This window comes from Epargyreus clarus, unplaced genomic scaffold (assembly GCF_041222505.1).
Source record: "Epargyreus clarus isolate Ecla_fem2 unplaced genomic scaffold, WU_Ecla_fem_2.2 ptg000016l, whole genome shotgun sequence".
NCBI lineage: Eukaryota > Metazoa > Arthropoda > Insecta > Lepidoptera > Hesperiidae > Epargyreus > Epargyreus clarus.
Window position 1 is genome coordinate 6713790 of NW_027332224.1, and position 21847 is coordinate 6735636.

Genomic DNA, 21847 nt, shown 5'->3' on the forward strand with positions numbered 1-21847 from the left:
ACATATTCCATTTACTTTTAAAGGTAGTAGGTAAAAAAAACCTAAAATAATCCTAAAAACCTAAAATAATGAAATCCGAGTATAAAATACCGCCTCATATATTATTTTACTCTTTGATACCGCCATTTTAATTTTTAAGAACAACAATCAACATTTCGTCTTATTTTATCTTAAATGGAACCCCCTTGTTCAAAGAAACTATTCTGATCGACAAACTATGTAAAAAAAACAAAAAATAATTTTAATATTACTTTCATTTTGATGCCTGAGAAAAATCATTAATCAAAACACTAATAGATCTTATTGAATTCCGAGTATAAAATTCCGCCATTTTAATTTTTAAGAACAACAATCAAGATTTCGTCTTATTTTATCTTAAATGGAATCCCCTGTTCAAAGAAACTATTCTGATCGACAAATTATGTAAAAAAATCAAAAAATAATTTTAATATTACTTTCATTATGACGCATGAGAAAAATCAGTACCAAGAATGGGCATTCTCCTTTGCAAAAATATTTGATCTTAATTGTCACACACAAAAAGGTTTGGTAATTATGCAGTTTAGTTACTTTTGCGAAAAACGATGGTAAAATTTTTTTTTCTCCGTGAAGCCGTTAATTGCATCATAGTAAGTGATATTCCATGGGGGGAGGGTGATATTTCCCATAAACTCCATGAGTTATGGGGTTTTGAAGTTCTCATAAATATTCGCTATTTTGGCGTTCATTTCACCCTTTTTAGTGATAACATTTATATTAATACAATATAAAATTGCAAAAACGTGATCATGAATGAAGGTAAGGTCTGAATTTACATTGATTGGAACCGCCCGCTCGCAGGGCGCTGCCGCGCCCTGCTCGCTTAGTTTTATATTATCTTATATGTTCCAACCTAACCTAACTAAATAGTCAATGATGAACTGACTTTGCAATTCCATTCGAACCTACACCAAATATCTTCAAACACAACTCAATTATTCCCATCGGTTGAGGAGTTACATATTTTGACTCCGAGCCACATTATCAGACCCTTAAATAGTCAATGATGAACTGGCTTTGCAATTTCTGAACGCCAAAATAGCGAATATTTATGAGAACTTCAAAACCCCATAACTCATGGAGTTTATGGGAAATATCACCCTCCCCCCATGGAATATCACTTACTATGATGCATTTAACGGCTTCACGGAGAAAAAAAAAAATTACCATCGTTTTTCGCAAAAGTAACCAAACTGCATAATTACCAAAGGTTTTTGTGGAATGGTAATATATTTATTTTTAATTCATAATTTAAATCTATTAGCATTTTTTGAAAAAAAAAATACAGTAAACGAGCACGCAGTCTGTCTCATGGTTTCAACTGCCGCCCATGAATATCTTTAATCAAACCTAGACATTATTGCAGTTCTACCTAAGATCGGCCATAGGTGAGGTCCTATATTTCAGTACTAAATTTGAATGAATCGTTAAAAAAAACTAAGAATATTACTATAAAAAATAAATTACTGTCCTGAAAATCAACTAAGAACCCCTATGCTATAAAATATTTGTCCTAATAAAAGCCAGATCCCTGGCCACACTAGTCACGCTACAAAAAACCCAATCAAGTGCTGTGGCTCAACTTCCTACATTAACATGATACGCAATCACTTTCACTCCACTAACACACTGAAATTGGGGTTCTTTGGTTATTTGTACGAAACTTTATTACCAAACTAGTTTTTGCCCGCGGCTTCGCCCGCGTTTAAAAGAAGATAATATAACATAATTACTAACATACATAAAACTGTAAATTCGTACCTTCAACTTTGCTAAAGATCATCATTTGATCAAATGCATAGTTTACGATCTTCATCTGGTTTAATCCTTACTAATATCGATTAAAATAATAATCGATGTTTTGCGTCCAAGAAAGAGGTCGATTCTCCGATGAATCGATCTTAGATCGCCATCCCTAGTTCCCGTGGGATTTCCGGGATAAAAACTATCCTACGTCGTTTCTCGGGTCTCAGACTATCTTTGTACAAAATTTCATTAAAATCGGTTCAGTGGTTTAGGCGTGAAGAAGAGACAACCAGACAGACAGACAGAGTTACTATCGGATTTATAATATTAGTAGGGATTGATTTAGCAAACTACCATGCAGAGTAACTGATGGTAAGTAGTCACTGCTCTGGGGGCCTACCACCATCTTTTAAAAACCATCATAGTTCAGGAAAGTTTTATTTCCTCCTTAAACAGTAAAATATTCCATCATACACAGTTGAACAAACTTAAACCCTTATTAATTTTTGCTTATCCATTGTATATAACCAAGTGAAATTGTCATATTTTGCTTAAAAAGTTAAATTTCCTGCAAAAAAAGTAAAAGTATGATTAAAATAATATTGTGTTAAGAGATGGTAGTAACCCCGTAGTAAGAATGAGAGTTCTATTAGAGGTTGGTCGCATTGGCGTTGTGTGCTACCTCTCTAAAGTGGATCTAAGACGCTCGTTGTCAACCCACTACTGTCCCTCTGCTGGACACGGGTCTCCTCTTATAGTGGGAGGGATTTAGGCTATAGTCCACCATACTAATCAAGTGCGAATTGGTAGACATCACACACCTTTGAGATTTTTTTATAATGAACTCTCAAGAGAGTAGGTGTCCCCACGGAGTTTTCCTTCACCGTTGAAGCAAGCGATAATTATTTTTAATAAATACATAACTTTGAAAAATGAGAGGTTTATGATTTAAAATTTAAACTTGAGATTTAAACCCGTGATTGAGTGGCCTAGTTTTAAGCACTAGGTTATCACTGTTTTTAAAGCATTTATTTACTTATTATGATGATGAGTATTAAAATTACTTTAATGTAAATACATATACGGAACCATTCTTATAAGTATTGGCAGTATATTCTTATAAGTATTCGCTTTAACGCCTCATTTATCTATCATGAGATTCCTCGAGCGGGAATTTCCCTACTTTAGTTCCCTTTTATTGTGTTCAGTTTCCGTGATATCCGGTAAAATTTATTATGCTATAATTAAGTAATGTTGAAGGCAAAATTAATGAAGTGATAGCTTAATGCCAAGTGATTGAAACTCACGTCTTTCGATTGGTAGATTCCAAGTTCGGAACCCAGCCACACTTATTTCTGCCTAATAATAGCAGTGTTAAGCGCTGCTGTGTTCTGGTGAAGTGTGTGGTAAGGGAGATATACTTGGAGGCATTCCAACAACAATCTTCAAGGTAGTGGCGCATTTTGGACCCATATCAGGTAGGAAACCAATATTATCTAGGGTTGATTACAAATATCCATGGACGACAGTAGCCACTTACCATCGGATGGACTACGCATTTTCTACTCCCGTATTATACATAAATACAAAAACGAAATAAGCACCAATAACAATAAAAAGTTACTTAAAAGTGGTCCTCAATAACAATAAGTTTACGAAAACCGGAATACTGAACAGTTCCGGTAAATATGCATGACTGGGCTCCTTGGAAGTGAACCGTACTTTCTAATTCCCTTGTTTTAAAACAAACTTTACCGAAATCGCCAACTATTGTTACAAGTTTGAGTTTAAGCATTTGACTAATATATTGGTTAACGGAAAACGGGGCGAGAATACCAATGGAAAATGAAAGTTCACGAATACAGGGTTGTCAAAATGAAAAATGGGTGTATATCATAGATTAGTAAAGATACTTCGCCGCCTTGAAATTGAATGAAGCCACAAACGGCTTATTAGTAAGTTCTTTTTTTTTAATCCTTGACAAATAAAAACATTTTTAGAGAAAATTTACGAATAAATAACTAATACTGCGTAATTTATATAATAAATAAATGATTATATCAAATATTTTAGGGACATTTTAGCACGGAGACGTGGCAAAACTTTTTTACGTAACTATTTCAATTTTCAAAACTGGGTACATTTTCTTGTTAGTAGTGAGTAATCTTTACTAATCTATGGTGTATATGGATAGATTGACGGTAAGCCCGTTAACAATACTCAATCTATCCAAATTTTGCCTACCAACGATCGAAATTTGAGAATTTCGTGTATGACAATATTATCAAATGTCGACCATTGGTAGGTGTTGACAAGCAAAACATTGCATAAGTATATTGATTATTTATTACTATGATTTTTTTTTATAATATAGGAGTTGCAGACGAGCATGCAGTCCACCTGATGGTAAGTGGCTACTGCCGCCCATCGACATCTGTAATCAACCCCAGATAGCATTAAATATTCCTACCTGAGGTCGGGCACAGATGCGCCGCTACCCCTAAGGACTAAGCTGGAACGCCTCGGTAAAGTCTGTTTCCCTTACCACACCCTTCAAACCGGAACACAGCAGCGCCTAACACTGCTGTTATTAGGTAGAAATATTTATCTATCTATCGTTTATAGATGCGTTGTCGCTCCTGCGAAGTACGATAGACGGTTTACCACCATTTAATCTTTTTCTATAGAGTCCCGAACCCCCGCTAAACAGCAGGGTTGGTATAATTTATGTTGTCTCATTATATTATACCTAATATTATTTAATAATATTATATTATTATGAAAGGATATTAAAAATTCGGGGGGTATTCACCCCTTTGAGAATTTGCCCGGGCACCCTCTTTGTTCCAGGATACCCATCCTCGAGACCCGAATAAGCCCTACCCACCCCCATATTGCAAACGCAGACGCGGCATATGAGAGATCGGTGGGTATGAAGTGCCATCTTGCTTGCTAGAATCTTTTTCTACATTTGTATCTACATACAATCCGACAGCCCTAGTAGACTGAACGAGCTCTAGGTAAGTAACGGTTCAGTGAAAGAAGAAATGGCACGGCGGCCATTACTCCAGCCAGTTTTGACACCGCGGTTGGCGCGAAATGACGTCCGCAAGACTTTTTTTACTTCCGCGTCCGTATTCCAAAACAAATCGTACTTAAATTACCATAACAAATCATGATGGATTTAAAAGAGATTATAAAATGGTTCATACCCTGTTTCCACGTCTTAGTGACTGGACGTTTAGTAAAAATGGATTGTCGTTTGACTATTTTATTCCTATTTTTACTTTTTAATTTGTGTGCCAGTTTCGCGGCAAACGTAAACAGTGTTAGTGATTATAGATTAAGGCATAGTTTAGTAAATAATACCAAAAAGTTAAATGTGGATTATGATAATGTTAGTTTTGTAAATAGCGAGCCTCGTAATGATCCAGACGTAGGATCTACGGAATTGGAAGATGGTTCTGTAGGTAAGAATATTTAGACGTTTTCTTACAAAAAAGTAATACAATATTAAGCTGAAAGCTTAAGGCATGTCCGCATGTTGATAAAATTAAATTGGAACAGGAGTTACTTATACTTCTTCCATTAGAAGTCTATTTGATTTCTCCGTCTGTGGTTGCAGACAATCGTAAGTGAATCCTTTTATTTATGAATGATATAGCATATATTGCACGATATTTTTTTATCGACAGTATAGAAATGTCCTAATTCTACTCACATTATGGGTATTGATTATATCCATGGCATTAATTAAAATAATAAATGAGGTCCAATTTTGCCGCTCTTAACATTGAACTTTTTTAACATATTTTAGACGCTACGGTGATCACGTTTAGTGCCAGTTAGCATACATTAATAAATTTTATTTATAATCTGCCCATGACTTTCAGGAGTATTTGAATACGGCCCCTTAGGGTCTGTCCTTTTAGGAGCTCCTTGCACCAGCCCCTAATTGCCATGATGTATAATAGAAATTATGACGTATTTAATTAAAAACCCGATAGTAACGCATATGGAATGGATGGTAAGCAATACTTAATATTTTTCGTAACGGAAGTGATTACGTTTTAGCGTTACGTTAATGACATAGATATAATATGACAAGATACTCAGTCATCTTGCGCGCATTATTCATAAAAGGGGATTGGTTTTTTTTCATATAATATAGGAGTAGCAGACCTGATGGCAAGTGGCTACTGCCGCCCATGGATATTTGTGATCAACCTCAGAGAGGATTAGATATTTTTACCTGAGGTCGGCCACAGCGCCGTTACCTCTGAGGACTAAGTTGAAACGCCTCGAAAATGTATGTTTCCCTTACCACACCCTTGAAACCAAAACACACCAGCGTTTAACACTGCTGTTATGAGGTAGAAATAGGTGTGGCGGTGGTGCCGCTGGAGTCAAACCGCTAAGGGTTCTACCACCTTCGTTTCGTTTTATAAATAAGTGAATAATAATAAAGTAGCAATCATATGTAAAAATTATGGCATTAAAAACGAGAATAATTCATTATTGAAAAAAAGACAAACCCACTGAGTTTCTTACCGGATCTTCTCAGTAGAGGTCGCGTTCCGATCCGGTAGTAGTTTAATAAAATATTGTAACTGACAATTTGTAAGTGCCGCCGTTGGCCTATACAAATAAATATATTTCATTTCATTTCATTCCAGCAAACGTAGTGGTAAGTAGTATGTGGTCACACGGGCCACTGGATATCTGTAACTAACTTCACAGACATTCCTGTAGTCGGTCAAATGTAGCCGCCCCACATTTAGGTCGGTAGGTTAGGACATCCATACTCTCTGTGAGTAATAAGGCAGCTTCACGCTAGCACGTTTGTGTTGGTATTGTCCGCGCCAAACTTCTAGTCCGGTCTGAAGTTGCGCGCAGGAGTAGTCAGAGAGCCAATGCGGTCGAACACAACCACAAGCATATACTCCGTAGTAACGTAAGGGCACACTAATGCAGTTATGTATAGTCCGCGCCAAACTTCTAGTCCGCTCTGAAGTTGCGCGCAGGAGTAGTCAGAGAGCCATTGCTGTTGAACACAACTACAAGCATATACTCCGTAGCAGCGTAAGGGCACACTAACGCAGCATGTACTCGCGGGCGAGAGCGGGTAGCGGAGGGTACCGGGAGGACCGCGCTGTCTTCGTTCTACTAATATCTACAATCTGATGCGACGCGACTCGTTTCTATATTCAGAGCGGACTAGAAGTTTGACGCGGACTCTACATTTGATTTAAAATTACCTTAAAAGCTCCCGCAAGCAGCAACAACTTTAGAATCAAAAGCGTGACTCCTAAGGTCTCCTCTCCGAACTACTATGAAGCGGATAGAACAAATAAAATATATGTCGTATCCACTTGTTATACTATTATTCTAATATAGTCATGAGCAACAAACAATTACCTCTAGCAATCTAAAATAACAATCACAAACGTAGAAACTATTTCAATCCGCCAAGTCAGTCGGCCATCTTGTTTCCGGTCCGATTGTAGTAACGTTAAACAATTTATTTATTTTTTTAAATAAATTGGACGACACACTTTCGATAATTACGTCTAAGATTCAATCTAGATTTAAATGATTCCAGTTTTTGAATTTGGAATGTATTTAATCTGTGTAAGTAGAGCTTGGCAATAAGTCACAGATAAACGAAACCAGACTGTAAATACAATAAACTTGTTACCATCGATATGACGTCACATCTGCATCAAATATGGCGAATAGTTTTCGAAAACATTCATTTGTTTTCAGCTTGCATTGGAAAACTAAAAGTATTCATTATTAAAATGAAATTCTAGATATATATTCAGTTGTTATGAATAGATATTATGGTAATTTCTCTAAATTTTACAAAATCTTTCTACATGCATTTTTCATTTTCTCTATCATGGTTCGTGCGGCCCTATTAGAAACCGCCATTATATTTTTTTTAAATTATTGCAATGGAAATGTCTTACATAATTATTGATATAGACCGCGTAAAACTGCTAGTTCGCTCTGAATATAGGAATAATTCGCGTCATAGTAAATTGTATGACTACACCTGCTCGCAACAACTTCAGAGCGGACTAGCAGTTTGGAGAGGACTATAACCTCTTAAGGGAATAAAAAAAGTAAAAACTTGGAGTTTTATACCTAGGAGATTTCTAATAAAATATAATTTTGAAAGAAGACCCGCGTCCAGCAATGGGTCAGTAATGGATTCATAATGATGATGACTACCTTTTAAAAGTCTGAATTAAAACCACCAGTAGTTTCTAACATTAGTCCATAGGCTGTCAGATTTCACAAAAAAGTATTCTGGTCTGACATTGTGGAAAGAAAATTGAATTTAATTGGCATTTAAGTATTTTTACCACGCTTTTATTAGCTTGGGTTGTATGTATGTATGTATGTGTGTATGTAGGTATGTATGTAACGGAATCTTTGAACTCGATTTTTACCCATTTTTAATGGTCGGATTTATTTAAAATTTTGAACAATTATCAAGGACCAATGACAATACACAATTTTAATAATTTGATTTCATTTTCCTCATCAGGATCGTCAGGAATCAGTATTCCTTGTGCGATTTTAGCATGGTTGTTAGTTTTTAAACTTTAATTATTTCGTTTAATAACATACATACAAACATGCACACACACATATTTAGTGACTGTATCTATAACGTAAAATGTAAATCTACGTTGGCTATTACTCATAGATTAGTAAAGATTATTCACACCCAACAAGAAAATGTCAGTTTTAACAATTGAAATTGTCACCGTCAGCTATTCTAGTCTAGTCTACTTTTTAGAGCATTTACGAATGAAACGATATTTCTCCGCACTTTTTCTTCGATTTCATGTTGTTTTTGCACCACTTAACTGCACATGTCGGTATTGACCCGCTTAAATTACACCTTTAATAAACTGTAAAAAAACTCAATTTCTCATTACATTATACTCAGTATTATAATATTTTAATTCTAAAAGCGCACGTGGTCTGTCACGTGGTATAGAATGTCGATTAACCCGAATGGCGGGTGAAATCTACCGAATGTGTGACAGCCGGTAATGGTGAAGATCTAGAGCATTCAGACCTTGATGACGTCATATTACTCTACTGCTAACGATTATCTTCGTTAAACCCGCGTAAAAGAAAGGAGCCCCTAAAGAACCTGACCTGTATGATGTCACACGTTTGATCATATAGTCCGCGCCAAACTACTAGTCCGTTCTGAAGTTGTTTCAAGCAGGTGTAGTCATACAATTTGCTATGGCGACGCGATTCATATATATTCAGAGCGGACTAGCAGTTTTACGCGGACTATACCAAATGTGAGAGTCGGTAGTAATTTAAAGATCTAGTTATGGTACAGCCAACTGGTTTGAAGGTACTGGCCAACTGGTAAGGCGGCACCACCGCCACACCTAGTTCTGTTATAACAGCAGTGTGTGGCGCTGCTGTGTTCTGGTTTGAAGGGTGTGGTAAAGGAGACATACCTATCCGAGGCGTACCAGCTTACTCCAGCGGTAGTGGCGCACCTGTGGCCGACCTCTGGTAGGAATATCTGATCCGATCTGGGTTTGATAATAATTATGACGTAATTTGAACCTCGACTAAAATGGTGCAACTAATTAATTATTTAACCATGGATTTGGCGGTTGATTAGGCTTTTGTAGCCGTTAAAGTTACATGATGTTATATCACCTCTAAAAAGAAATGTACAAAAGGGCAAACATAATGCCTGATGGCATTCTCTACCAGTCAACCCTGGGTGGCCAACGACGGCACTTACAAATTGTCAGGTACAATATTTTTCTTAAACTACTACCGGATCGGAACGCGACATCTACTGAGAAGATCTGGTAAGAAACTCAGTGGGTTTGTCTTTTTTAATTTTAAAAATAATTATTTTTTAGGTCTTTAGGGTTTTTTTAGGTAAGAATCAGGTGTTATGCTAAAGTAACAAAAGCGATAGAAAATAATAAAAACATCAGACATATCAATATGTGTTAAAAATAACGAACTATACATATTTTAATAATAAAATAAATATAGATTATAATATACTTATATACAACTACATAAATAAACTCATACACAACATTTATAATATATATAAATATAAATAACTAAATAAACACAGGTAATCAACAGTCGATTAAGAGTTAGATGAGGAGTTCAGATCATGGTTATAGTTGACTTTAACACAAACTTTAAACGGGTTTACGGTAAATCCCCCCTAAGGTTTGGTTAAAGTTAACATCTGAATATTAAGGTTTCATGTTCGAAATTTATTAGAATTTGTTAGAAATTGTATCAAAAATTAGCTGTCTAACACATAGATTAGTAAAGATTACTCAAAGTTAACAAGAAAATGTACCCAGTTTTGAGAATTGAAATAGTTGCGTAAAAAAGTTTTGCCACGTCTCCGTGCTAAATTGTCCCTAAAACATTTGAAATAATTATTTATTTATTATGTAAATTACGCAGTATTAGTTATTTATTCGTAAATTTTCTCTAAAAATGTTTTTATTTGTCAAGAATTCAAAAAAAGAACTTACTAATAAGCCGTTTGTGACTTCATTCAATTTCAAGGCGGCGAAGTATCTTTACTAATCTGTGGTCTAACATAATATAGTTAATAACCACATACTTGTGCAAAAATAGAAAATGAAAATTCATTCTTCATAATTTGAAACAAATGCTAGGCATTGTCTAATTCCTAATCTTTATCTTACTGTATTTGAAAATCATGTTAGAGATGTTAATTAAAATAATGAAATTAAAACTTTCTATAACAGTTATGAGAGAAATGTGAAATTGTTAATGTAACGATAATTAAGATCGGCGTTTCTGTAAATATGGCGTGATAAAATGCATTTACGTTATGTTAATAGATCTTTTAAATGATTGAAGTAGTAGTCTACCGCGATGGTAGATCACCGTCGCCCTTGGCTCTGTAGTCCCGGGACCAGAATAGGGCTACGGTATCCCCTGCCTGTCGTAAGAGGCGACTAAAAGGGGGCTTCCTGGGATGCCGGCGGCAAGAGTGGGAGCTCGAACCGTTCGGAGAGCAACCCCGGGAAGAACGGCGGCATGTGTGGTCGCATGCCATCGTAAGCACCAGGTGTGCGAAAGAAGCGTATACTCTTCCAACCAGAGCAGAGCCTCGGAGGACTCCGGTAATGTTCCATCGGAGATCCCGGAGTTCTGCACGAAGCGCTGAGGACGGTCACCGGGGAATTTTAGTGCAGTAAAAATCCCACATAACCCGGCGTCGCTCACACGTCGTCGGGTACCTTTTGAAGGTTCCCCCCCGTGGATATTTGAAAACAACTCCATATAAAACAGATTCTACCTGAACCCGATCACAGATACATTGCCACTCGAGGACTAAGGTAACTGTGTAGTCAGCAGGGCGCACCGCAGTCACACCTATTTCTACCCAATACCCAACAGTGTAGGGACGTTTTAATTTGAAGGGTGTAATATACTTAGTCCTTCAGAGTAGCCACCCAGCTGTCATAAGTAAAGAGGTACCTTATGGTAGGTATTATTAATCTACACTAATATTACAAAGAGGAAAAGTTTGTTTGTTTGTTTGGTTGTAATGAATAGGCTCAATAACTACTGGACCGATTTTAAAAATTCTTTCACCATTCGAAAGCTACATTATCCACGAGTAACATAGGCTATATTTTATATGAAATATATTTGATAAATAGATTTTGAGGCGGTACGAAGTTTGCCGGGTCAGCTAGTATTTAATAAATATGAAAGTGAGTTTTCACTATTTAACTACCAAACCGATTGTCATAAAACTTTGTACACATGTTGTCAGAGGTTCAGAAAAGGACATAGGGTAGGTCCCTTTTATTCCTTACATGTAGATAGGTAAAAACAACTTTCATTCCGAACGAAGCCGGTAAAAGCTAATAACTGATATATGCCGATAAAAATAATGCAATTTCATTTATTATTTTGACACAAAAGTCATAATTTTGTGTACCATTATTAATGGAAACGAGTTATATATGTACGTATGTATGTATTTACAAAAAAATAAACATTTATAAGTTAAACAAATTGAACAGTGAGATGACCGAGTGACCTCCAAACCGAGGAATACTTATTTGTTTTCCTTCAACATCGGTAAAGTTCCTTCACCTCTCTTGGAGGCCGGACTGACATCATCGACACTGTCCCACTGCTGGGCATAGGTCTCTATATAAACTATGAAAACTTTTTAAAAATCTCTCAGGAAGGCTACGCCCATAGATTAGTAAAGATACTTCGCCGCCTTGAAATTGAATGAAGCCACAAACGGCTTATTAGTAAGTTTTTTTTGAATTCTTGACAAATAAAAACATTTTTAGAGAAAATTTAGGAATAAATGATTAATATTGCCTAATTTACGTAATAAATAAATAATTATTTCAAATATTTTAGGGACAATTTAGCACGGAGACGTGGTAAAACTTTTTTACGCAACTATTTCAATTCTCAAAACTGGGTACATTTTCTTGTTAGGAGTGAGTAATCTTTACTAATCTCGGGCTACGCCATGATATTTTCTTAATTGTTAGCAAGTCATTAGCAAGTGATAATTAATTTCTATTCACACTTAACTTTTAAAAATCAGAGATAGGTGCTTAGGATTTGTCCCTGTGGTTTCGGGACTAGAATAGGGCTACGGTATTCCCTGTCGTAAGAGGCGACTAAATGGGGGCTTCCGGGGTTGCGGGTGGCAAGAGTCGAACCGCCCGGACAGAAACCCCGTGAAGTACGGCTGTATGTGTGGTCCTATTAGAATCTCCGATTGAAAGGCAAAGTTTCAGCTTCTGTGACCACTGAACATCCACGGCTGGATATGATAGAAAGGTGCAGTAAATTAAAATTTATCAGTGACATTACCTGACCAAGGGTTGAACCCGGAGACTGTGTCTTACAATGAAACCACTACATGTGTCTGCTGAAATTACATAACTAACAAACGCTAGACGCTTTCGACAATAACCGCTTCACACTAGAATATCCATGTCGTGGGTGCCATGGACACACAAAGACAAATACACAAACACCCAGACCAGATGTCTAAATTCATCATTTAGTTCTGTCTGGCGGGAGATCGAACCCGGGACTCTGCGCGTCAGATCAGTATGGTGACCACACCACGCTAATCGTCATAAAGGTCACTTTAATTTTATTTTTTGTTTAAAATTTCTAATTACTAATGTTTCATATAATTGTGTCATATTACGTTCAAAAGAGAAATTTACCATTACAACATACTATTATAATACGATATTAAACTTTATAATAGCTTGCTTGTTCAGTTTTTGACGAAATAAAAGTAGTAGCACACAGGGCCAGATTTAAGGGAGGGCAATCGGGGCAGCAGCCCTGTGGCCTCCACAAAAGAGGGGCCTCCACAATAGAGACGTCGAATTCTTTTTTATTCCGACCAATAAATACTAGTAAAAAAAAATCTTTTCCTTTGATATTTTTTTTCGCTGTTGTATCTTTATCTACAGTACTTTGTACAAACTTGAATACTAGAAGAATCTACCTGCGTTTCACAATAAAATATTTATTGAAAAACTCAACTGAAAAAATTGTTCATTTTATTCGGAAAATAATTTGGGGCCAGGGGGCCTCCACTCCTTTGTTGCCCCAAGGCCTCTAGATCTCTAAATCCGGCCCTCGTAGCACATTTAATGGATACCCACGGACACTGAGGACTAAAATGGTTTTAGGTATAGATGAGTAACCTATATTTATAAAGTACCTATAAAATTTCATTGGTTTTAGGTATAAGAATAATAAGTTACTAAGCAAGATTTGCCCGAGACGCACCACGGTATTATATAATATAATCTATAATTTGAAGGTGGTAGAACACTTTCTGGTTCAAATACGACGGCACCACCGCCACAGCTATTTCTGCCTCATAACAGCTGTGTTAAGCGCTGCTGTGTTCTGGTTTGAAGGGTTTCCCTTACCAAATAAGGGAGACATTCCTTTCAAAGTTCCAGCTTAGTTGTCAGGGGTAGCGGCGCATCTGTGGTCGACCTCACGTAGGAATATCTAATCCTATCTGGGGGGCGGCAGTAGCACCATCAGGCGGAATGCATGCTCGTCTGCTACTCCTATATTATATAGTAGTAAACGGATTGTAAAAACTTCAACTGACTTCCTAGTACGATTTAACAGTTAGATCGAAAAATGTCGAAAAATACCGGTTTGTTGTATGAAGACCCCCTTTAATATTCAACTATATTTTATTTTTAGTATTAGTCATTATAGCGGCCACCGTTAGCGGCTTTAGCGGCCTCTATACAAATTTCAAGTGTCTATCTATTACGGTTCCGGAGATATAGCCCTGTGACAGACAATAGGGTTCCGTTTTTACCCTTTGAGTACGGAACCCTAAAAATGCTACTTCAGTTTCTAAAAAAAAAATAAAGAAGTAATATGTAGAAATTTTTATATACATACGTCTAGGAATCGATTTTTTATACTGATTTTCATTCGTATGTACCGCATATGTAAGTAGAATTGATATTAATTCTAAATTCCCCATCTTTCAGGAAGAACCTTCGGCCGGCCCTTCAAGAAGATGCTCCAAGCTCTAGTGCCACTCGCGTTCCAGATGGGAATGGCTGCCACCTGGGCGGTGGTGGCTGCTCTCGTTGGCATCAAGACCTTAGGAGTCACGCTTTTGATACTGAAGTTGTTGCTACTTGCGGGCGCTTTTAAGGTAAATTCGGTTTCGAAAATGTACAATTTATATTTGATTATTCACAAAATTAACCTAATAAAGGTATAGTCCGCACCAAGCTGCTAGTCCACTCTGAAGTTGTTGCGAGCAGGTGTAGTCATACAATTTGTTGTGGCGACGCGATTCATTTCTATATTCAGAGCGGACTAGCAGTTTCACGCGGACTATACAAAATAATAAATAAAACAGGTTTTTGAAATACTTATGATAAAAAGAAATTACAAGTTTTTGCTATTTTATCTAGTATAAAATAGCAAAAACTTGTAATTTTTTTTTTGACGTTAATTTTTTTTGAACGTTAAGCGAATATATTTAGGAATATTTTCTATTCGCTAATAGATGGCACTAAAATACTACGTATTTATATTCACCAGTAGATGGCGTTAAATGAATACATTTAGAAGACTTTGCTGTTTGATACTAGATGGCGCTAATCGAATACATGTAGCAGTATTTTTATTCATCAAGAGATGGCATTAAATTAATACATCAAGTAGTATTTTGCATTCGCCAAAAGATGGCAGTAAACTAATATATCTTGAAGTATTTTGCCTTGGCCAAATGATGGCGGTATTTGAATACTAATACTAAGTAATTCGAGACTTAGTACATTTTTTCGTCATGACTATTTTGATAATGTATAAATTGACTCACAGACCTGTATTTTTATTGTATCTAAATTTGACTGTATTTTGTTGTGTTTGCACAAACTTTATGCTTTAAATTTCTGTATTCAAAAACCCTTTACTTTGTTTAAATTTGATTCTTTTAGTCTATTAAAAAAATCGACCAGTTTATTTAATCGAGTATCAGAGTATCATATCGTATAGGTTTCGTTTAAGATTAATATCATAAAGATAAGACAAGAGCTAATAATAATAATACGAGGCCCTGATATAAGAGGGGCCCCAAAAATCCAATACATTCTCTCTCTAAGATTTACCTTTAACATTTCTAAACTGGAAAGTTGAAAAAAAAATTGAAATGATTTACTAAATTAGATTTCTGTTGCTTTTCTAGGTGTTAGGGTTTTTACTTTATATTTTTTTCCACCTGGGGCCCCGACTCTTGTGTGCTCAGGGGCCCCGGCATTCCTTAAGACAGCCCTATTTATATCTTTAAAAAAAGGCACGCGTAACATAGTTAGAAGTCACTCAACACTACCTTTTCTCAGTAAACCTACACTCTCTAAACTCTCTACTACTCTCTTTTTTCTACTTTACTTGCATGACTGTAACCTAAATATTTGACGATTTTATCTAAAAAAGAACCTATTTCTTAATTCTATATCTAAAACATCACGTGCATGTAATAGATAGAGTAGTGGACCTAAGACACTTCCTTGAGGAACCCCCTTTCTTATTAGATCAAAATAAATTACTCTTTCACTCCTTTGCTTCGGAACACGTAGTAAAAACCCTATAAGCAAAGCACCGAAGGTTAAAATGATTGAATGATGATTAAATCAAGCAAAATTCACAGATTATGACGTTTAGTTTCGGTGCGTTACCAACCAATGGTACGAGGTTGGTACAATCCACGGTCCCCATGGATACACGCCTGTCTCCGTTACAACAGGTATTACATCTTATGAAGCACGATATGGAACTTCTGTCACCTCAAAAATATCTCTTTGGCACATTTGAAATTTATGCCTTCAACTCAAAGAAAACTAGTTTCTTTCTTTGATTCTTTATTTTTTCTTTCTACTGAAGAAATGAAGTTCTTCAGATTGTCTGTGGGAGCACTTACAAATTGTCATTTGCAATATTTTTCTTATACTATTCTTGTATTACTCTAATTCGACTGAAAAGATTAGGCTCGCCAAAAGACGTACTGAGTTTATCAGTAAGTCCCTTAGTTCAATCCTTTCTCTGTTAACTATTAGTTCCTTTTTCATAATTATCAATATATTTGTTATCTTGTTTCTTGTTGTACTCAATCTCCAAAGGTATTAAGCACAAAACATGATTTAACTTTTTGAGCTCTGCTTGACACAATTATGACCCTCTTCCCCTTATGACGTCACATTTTCAGAATATTCAACGTGATTTTCAAAGATAGAGACAACCTCCTCAATATAATATATATTATTGGACTATCATCTTTGATTATTATTGTATTAATTATTATTATGTAACTACACTAACGAATTAGGCTATAAACCTGTAATGTTAGATGTAAGAATAATAAAAATTGTAATTTGTAGATTGCAAAGTAGCATTAAATTTTTTACAATGACTACATATTATCAGATGTGTATTGCCACAGTACAAATATCTATAATCCTTATACTGTGGTAATGCGTTGCAATACTTGCGTTTTCGTACATTTTATGTTTTTCATGGTAAACCATTTTTCATAAATTCGTACTACTATGCAAAAATAAAACATAAATAAAGTCTACGCTGCGCCTCCTGATTTTGTGAGTCAAAAAACACATAACTGTGAATACGACTCGGCAATTCGGTCGCGACCTTGACAGCATTCTGTCTCGCTCTAACGATCGTCCGTCCTTATCTTGTAGAAAGTTGCTTTCACTGCGACGAATTTTTGATTATAGAGATGACAAAACTCGTCATACCACGGTAGGGCGACGAAGAATATTCTTATAACTTTTGCAATTTCTGTATAAAGTTATTCAACAAATAAAGAGTTCTTCTCCAAAGCCGGCAATGTTTTGGCGACTCCTCTGGTGGTGCAAATGTCCATAGGCGACGGTGATTGCCTTCCATCTTCTTCCAGATTAGTAAAGATACTTCGCCGCTTTAAATTTAAATGAAGCTACAAACGGCTTATTAGTAAGTTCTTTTTTTTAATTCTTGACAAATAAAACATTTTTAAGAGAAAATTTACGAATAAATAAGTAATACTGCGTAATTTACATAATAAATAAATAATTATTTCAAATATTTTAGGGACATTATTGCACGGAGACGTGGCAAAACTTTTTTACGCAAGTATTTCAATTTTCAATCAAAACTGGGAACATTTTCTAGTTAGGAGTGAGTAATCTTTACTAATCTATGGTATAAACATAGATTAGTAAAGATTACTCACTCCTAACACGAAAATGTACCCAGTTTTGATTGAAAATTGAAATAGTTGCGTTAAATTGAAATAGTTAAAAAGATCTATGTCAAGAAAAAGTGTACTAAAGAAATGGGCCATTAGCAGAAAAGTTTAAAAACCTCTGTTATAGCGCAAAATATCGAAGTCAATGGTTAAACTCCTCAGTAATTATTTCCGTAAAATTCAAATTTAGAATTTTTAATACCCAATTCATAGATAAGTAAAGATACTTCGCCGCCTTGAAATTAAATGAATCCACAAACGGCTTATTTTAGTAAGTTCTTTTTTGAATTCATGACAAATAAAAACATTTTTAGAGAAAATTTACAAATAAATAACTAATACTGCGTAATTTACGTAACATATAAATAAAATTAAATAATTATTTCAAATATTTTAGGGTCATTTTAGCACGGAGACGTGGCAAAACTTTTTTACGCAACTATTTCAATTCTCAAAACTGGGTACATTTTCTTGTTAGGAGTGAGTAATCTTTACTAATCTATGACCCAATTGATGTTTTTATTTGAAAAATACATAATCTCCACATTGTTTATTTAGGGCTTACTCTAACTTTCAAAGGCTCATAGGCTCATTTATAATACCAAATTCTGCCGTATATTATACAAATAACATATACGAATGGAAGAATAAAACTATTTCTTGAACCAATTTACCACTTTTTTTATTATTCCCGCGCAAAATACAACATTTCTTTTTTACGCTAACTCATACAATCGTACCAGCCAGTGACTATATAAATGAGAACTTATTATTATAAAAATACTTCATAAAAATAACCCAAAATAATCAAATAATTAAAAAAAAACATTTCAATAGATTCCTAACACAAAGTATAGTCCGCGTAAAACTGCTAGTCCGCTCTGGATATAGAAATTAATCGCGTCGTCATAGCAAATTGTATACAAATTGTATACATTGTTTGGCGCTGATTATACTTACTTACTTACAATAAATTAAATTCTCGAAATATAATTTAAAAAGTAATCGTGTGTCGTTTGGAAAATATAATTTGATATGACATAAAAAGTTCAGTCATGCTTTCTGCAATTGTTTTATAATCTCGAAAGGTGTATTTGCGTGACATGTCAATCAAAATACAGCGCCGAAAGCACACTTTCTAGTAGAGATGTAATCTATAAAAAATGTCTTAGGCCCGTTTACTGATCTATGGGCCCGTTATTGATATCGAATCTATTATTTTATGTGTACCAAACATAGATTAGTAAAGATACTTCGCCGTCTTGAAATTAGTTATTTCAAATATTTTAGGGACATTTTAGCACGGAGACATGGCAAAACTTTTTTGCGCAACTATTTCAATTCTCAAAACTGGGTACATTTTCTTGTTAGGAGTGAGTAATCTTTACTAATCTATGATACCAAAGTTTGAAATTTGATAATGTCTAATATGCAGTCGTTGTTAATGTCGATCTTTAGGAAAGTCATTAGATTGGTTATTAGCATCGAACGTTATTCTATAACTTTGCTCTGTGCGTCTGAATAAAAATATAAGTTTTAGTTTTACTTTTATAAAGTTTATTGCTGATATTAACTTCTATATATGTAAAAGAAAGTCGTGTTAGTTATACTATTTATAACTCAAGAACGGCTGAACCGATTTGGCTGAAAATTGGCGGAGAGGTAGCTTAGGACCACGAGACGGACATAGGATATTTTTATCCCTTTCGACCGCGTTTCCGTGAAGTCATCATAAAACTTGGTGTTACAAAAACGCATATCACCTGAAATAACAAAACATTTTGGGGGCAAAAACAGCGTTTTTGTTTTATGTTACATATATATCCTAAAGGAAGACCTTGAAATTAAATAAGCACCGGGAGGCAAATTTCAAAGACCGTTTAGTCTTGACGATTTTTTTGTTTATGATATTGTTAGATTTCATTTTAACGCGGGTGAAACCGCGGGGCACCGCTAGTATATAATAAATGTTACCTCGATGATACAATGATTTTTACTTATACTGATAAAACTGTAATTAAATTTGATAGAAATTTAAATTTAATTTAAATAATTTATAAATGTATTGTTAGGTATGTGATAGATCTGATATTCATGTAAAAAATGTAATTGTTTCAGTTTATTTACTATTTTTTAATAGTACATACGTTGTGTTTTTATTTAATATCAAGATTACAAAAATAATAAAAATATAATAAGTATTAAGCAAATTAATATTGTTTCAGTTTGGTTCCTTCTTCGCCCACAAGAGCCACGGGCACGGCTGGGAGGCTCAGGCTCACAACAAGGAAATACATTTGCACATTCACAATGGTCAGCTGGGTCATGGAACAGAAGAACACATACCCATTTGTAAGGATTTATAGGCATAATAAATTATGTATTACAGCGCCATCTGTTGTTGAGTAGCAGTAATATTACGCCAACAAGATGTTTAGATTTTATTGTTTTGCAAATGTATCACTAGATGGCGCATTAACAAATAAAATTAAATCTTGTTTTTACTGTATATCTCTCAATTTTAAATGCTTTAAAATCATATTGTATTTTTATTATTTGGAATTATTTAACGGTATTTATATTCTTCAAATTAAATGATAAAATGTAGAAACCACATTTAGTTCACTGCTTCGCTACTCACCGCTAGATGGCGCTGTATTACATAAAGTGTACGTTCAAGTATATGAAACATAAGAAATTAATAATGTTATTTTCTAATGTTTTGTAGCTCCGTGGAGCAGAGAAGGGATCCAGAACGCTGACACAAAACAATTCAATATGGTCTACGACCCATATTCAAGAGGACCTCAGACCGTCAGCACGCCGTATGGCCACTATATGAAGATAGAACCTGACAATCCGGCACAAAATAATTAAAATTAGAATATTCATATTACGTAGAATGCGCATACTTTTGATTATAAATATCTATAATGTCAATAGTAAGTTATTACCAAAAATAAGTAGGTACTAAAAACGAGCTAACATAAGTGTGACGCATTCTGCATATTTTTATATTCTAAGAATTTAAATTAGGATAACTATAGCGATATTTTTATGCGCGCCAAAACTTTAGTATGTAATATAAAAAAACATACAGCCGAATACAGAACCTTTTCGAAGTCGGTTAAAAATATCGACTAACTTTGAACACATTGAGTAAAATATAATTTTATGTAACTTGTAAAAGAATTTTAGAAATTCATGTTATTTGTTTTTAAAAGCAATTTTTACCCTAACTGCTATGTTTAAGAGTTGATTGTAAAAACATTTTTAAATTAAATAAAACATTAATATTACGCGAATTCTGTATATTTTTAAAACATTTAAGTACGAGACATGTATGTATAGATTTGACTATAGACTATATTAAACCATAGACAAATTATTAGCCAACCAACTACGCAATATAATCAGATGACCAAGTTTATATGGTCTTTGGTTGGATACGACCAAATTGGATCTAAAATACCTTTGCCGAAGACAAAATTCCTTGTTGTAAAATTGTGGTTAAATTATAATTAATATTTTAGTTATTGTTTTAATAATTTATTATTTATTTTTGTTTTTAAAATAGATGCAGGGTAGTAATGATTTACTCTTTTCTTTCAAAAACAAGGAAAAGGGTAGAGCATTAAGGATTTAGGGAAATAAAAAGATGTTTATATTAATTTTTGATTTTATTTATTTACCTACTCCATACTATTACTATGTGTTTATGTAAAACTCCATATGGTTTGACTCCGGTGTCATCACCGTCACACTTCTGTTATAACAGCAGTGTTAAGCGCTGCTGTGTTCTGGTTTGAAGTGTGGTAAGGAAGACATACTTATCCGGGGCGTTCCAGCTTAGTTCTCAAGGGTAGCACATGGCCAACCTCAAATAGGAATCTAATCTTATCTATGGTTGGTTAAAGATATCCAATGTACTTACCATCAGGTGCACTGCATGCTCGTCTGTTTATATAAAAATACTTTATTTTAACTAGTTAAGATCTATATCTTAGACAAATTAAATTGCAACAGATAATCTAAGTTTATTCGCTATCATAAATCTAGCTAGAAGGTTGTTACGCGGTGTCAAGGGTAACAGGCTAGCGACTATAGCTGTTCTGATACTTAATAAAATTATTAGATTACTTAGTAACAATTTGTTTTTAGTATTTCGTACCCAAAGGGAAAGATTAGTAAAGATTACTCACT

At 34.8% G+C, this 21847-nt stretch overlaps 1 protein-coding gene across 2 annotated transcripts; it reads left to right on the forward strand.

The window, feature by feature from the left end:
- Positions 1-4851: 4851 nt before the first annotated feature.
- Positions 4852-20873, forward strand: LOC140748791 (uncharacterized). 2 transcript variants are annotated; one of them, XM_073081687.1, is made up of 5 exons: positions 4852-5255; positions 14379-14548; positions 16052-16147; positions 19870-19996; positions 20373-20873. In XM_073081687.1, the coding sequence occupies exons 1-5, from the start codon at positions 4961-4963 to the stop codon at positions 20519-20521; spliced, it is 837 nt and encodes a 278-aa protein (XP_072937788.1). In that variant the 5' UTR covers positions 4852-4960; the 3' UTR covers positions 20522-20873. The 2 variants fall into 2 exon arrangements, with proteins under 2 accessions (XP_072937788.1, XP_072937789.1); XM_073081688.1 differs by lacking the exon at positions 16052-16147.
- The last annotated feature ends 974 nt before the right edge of the window (positions 20874-21847 follow it).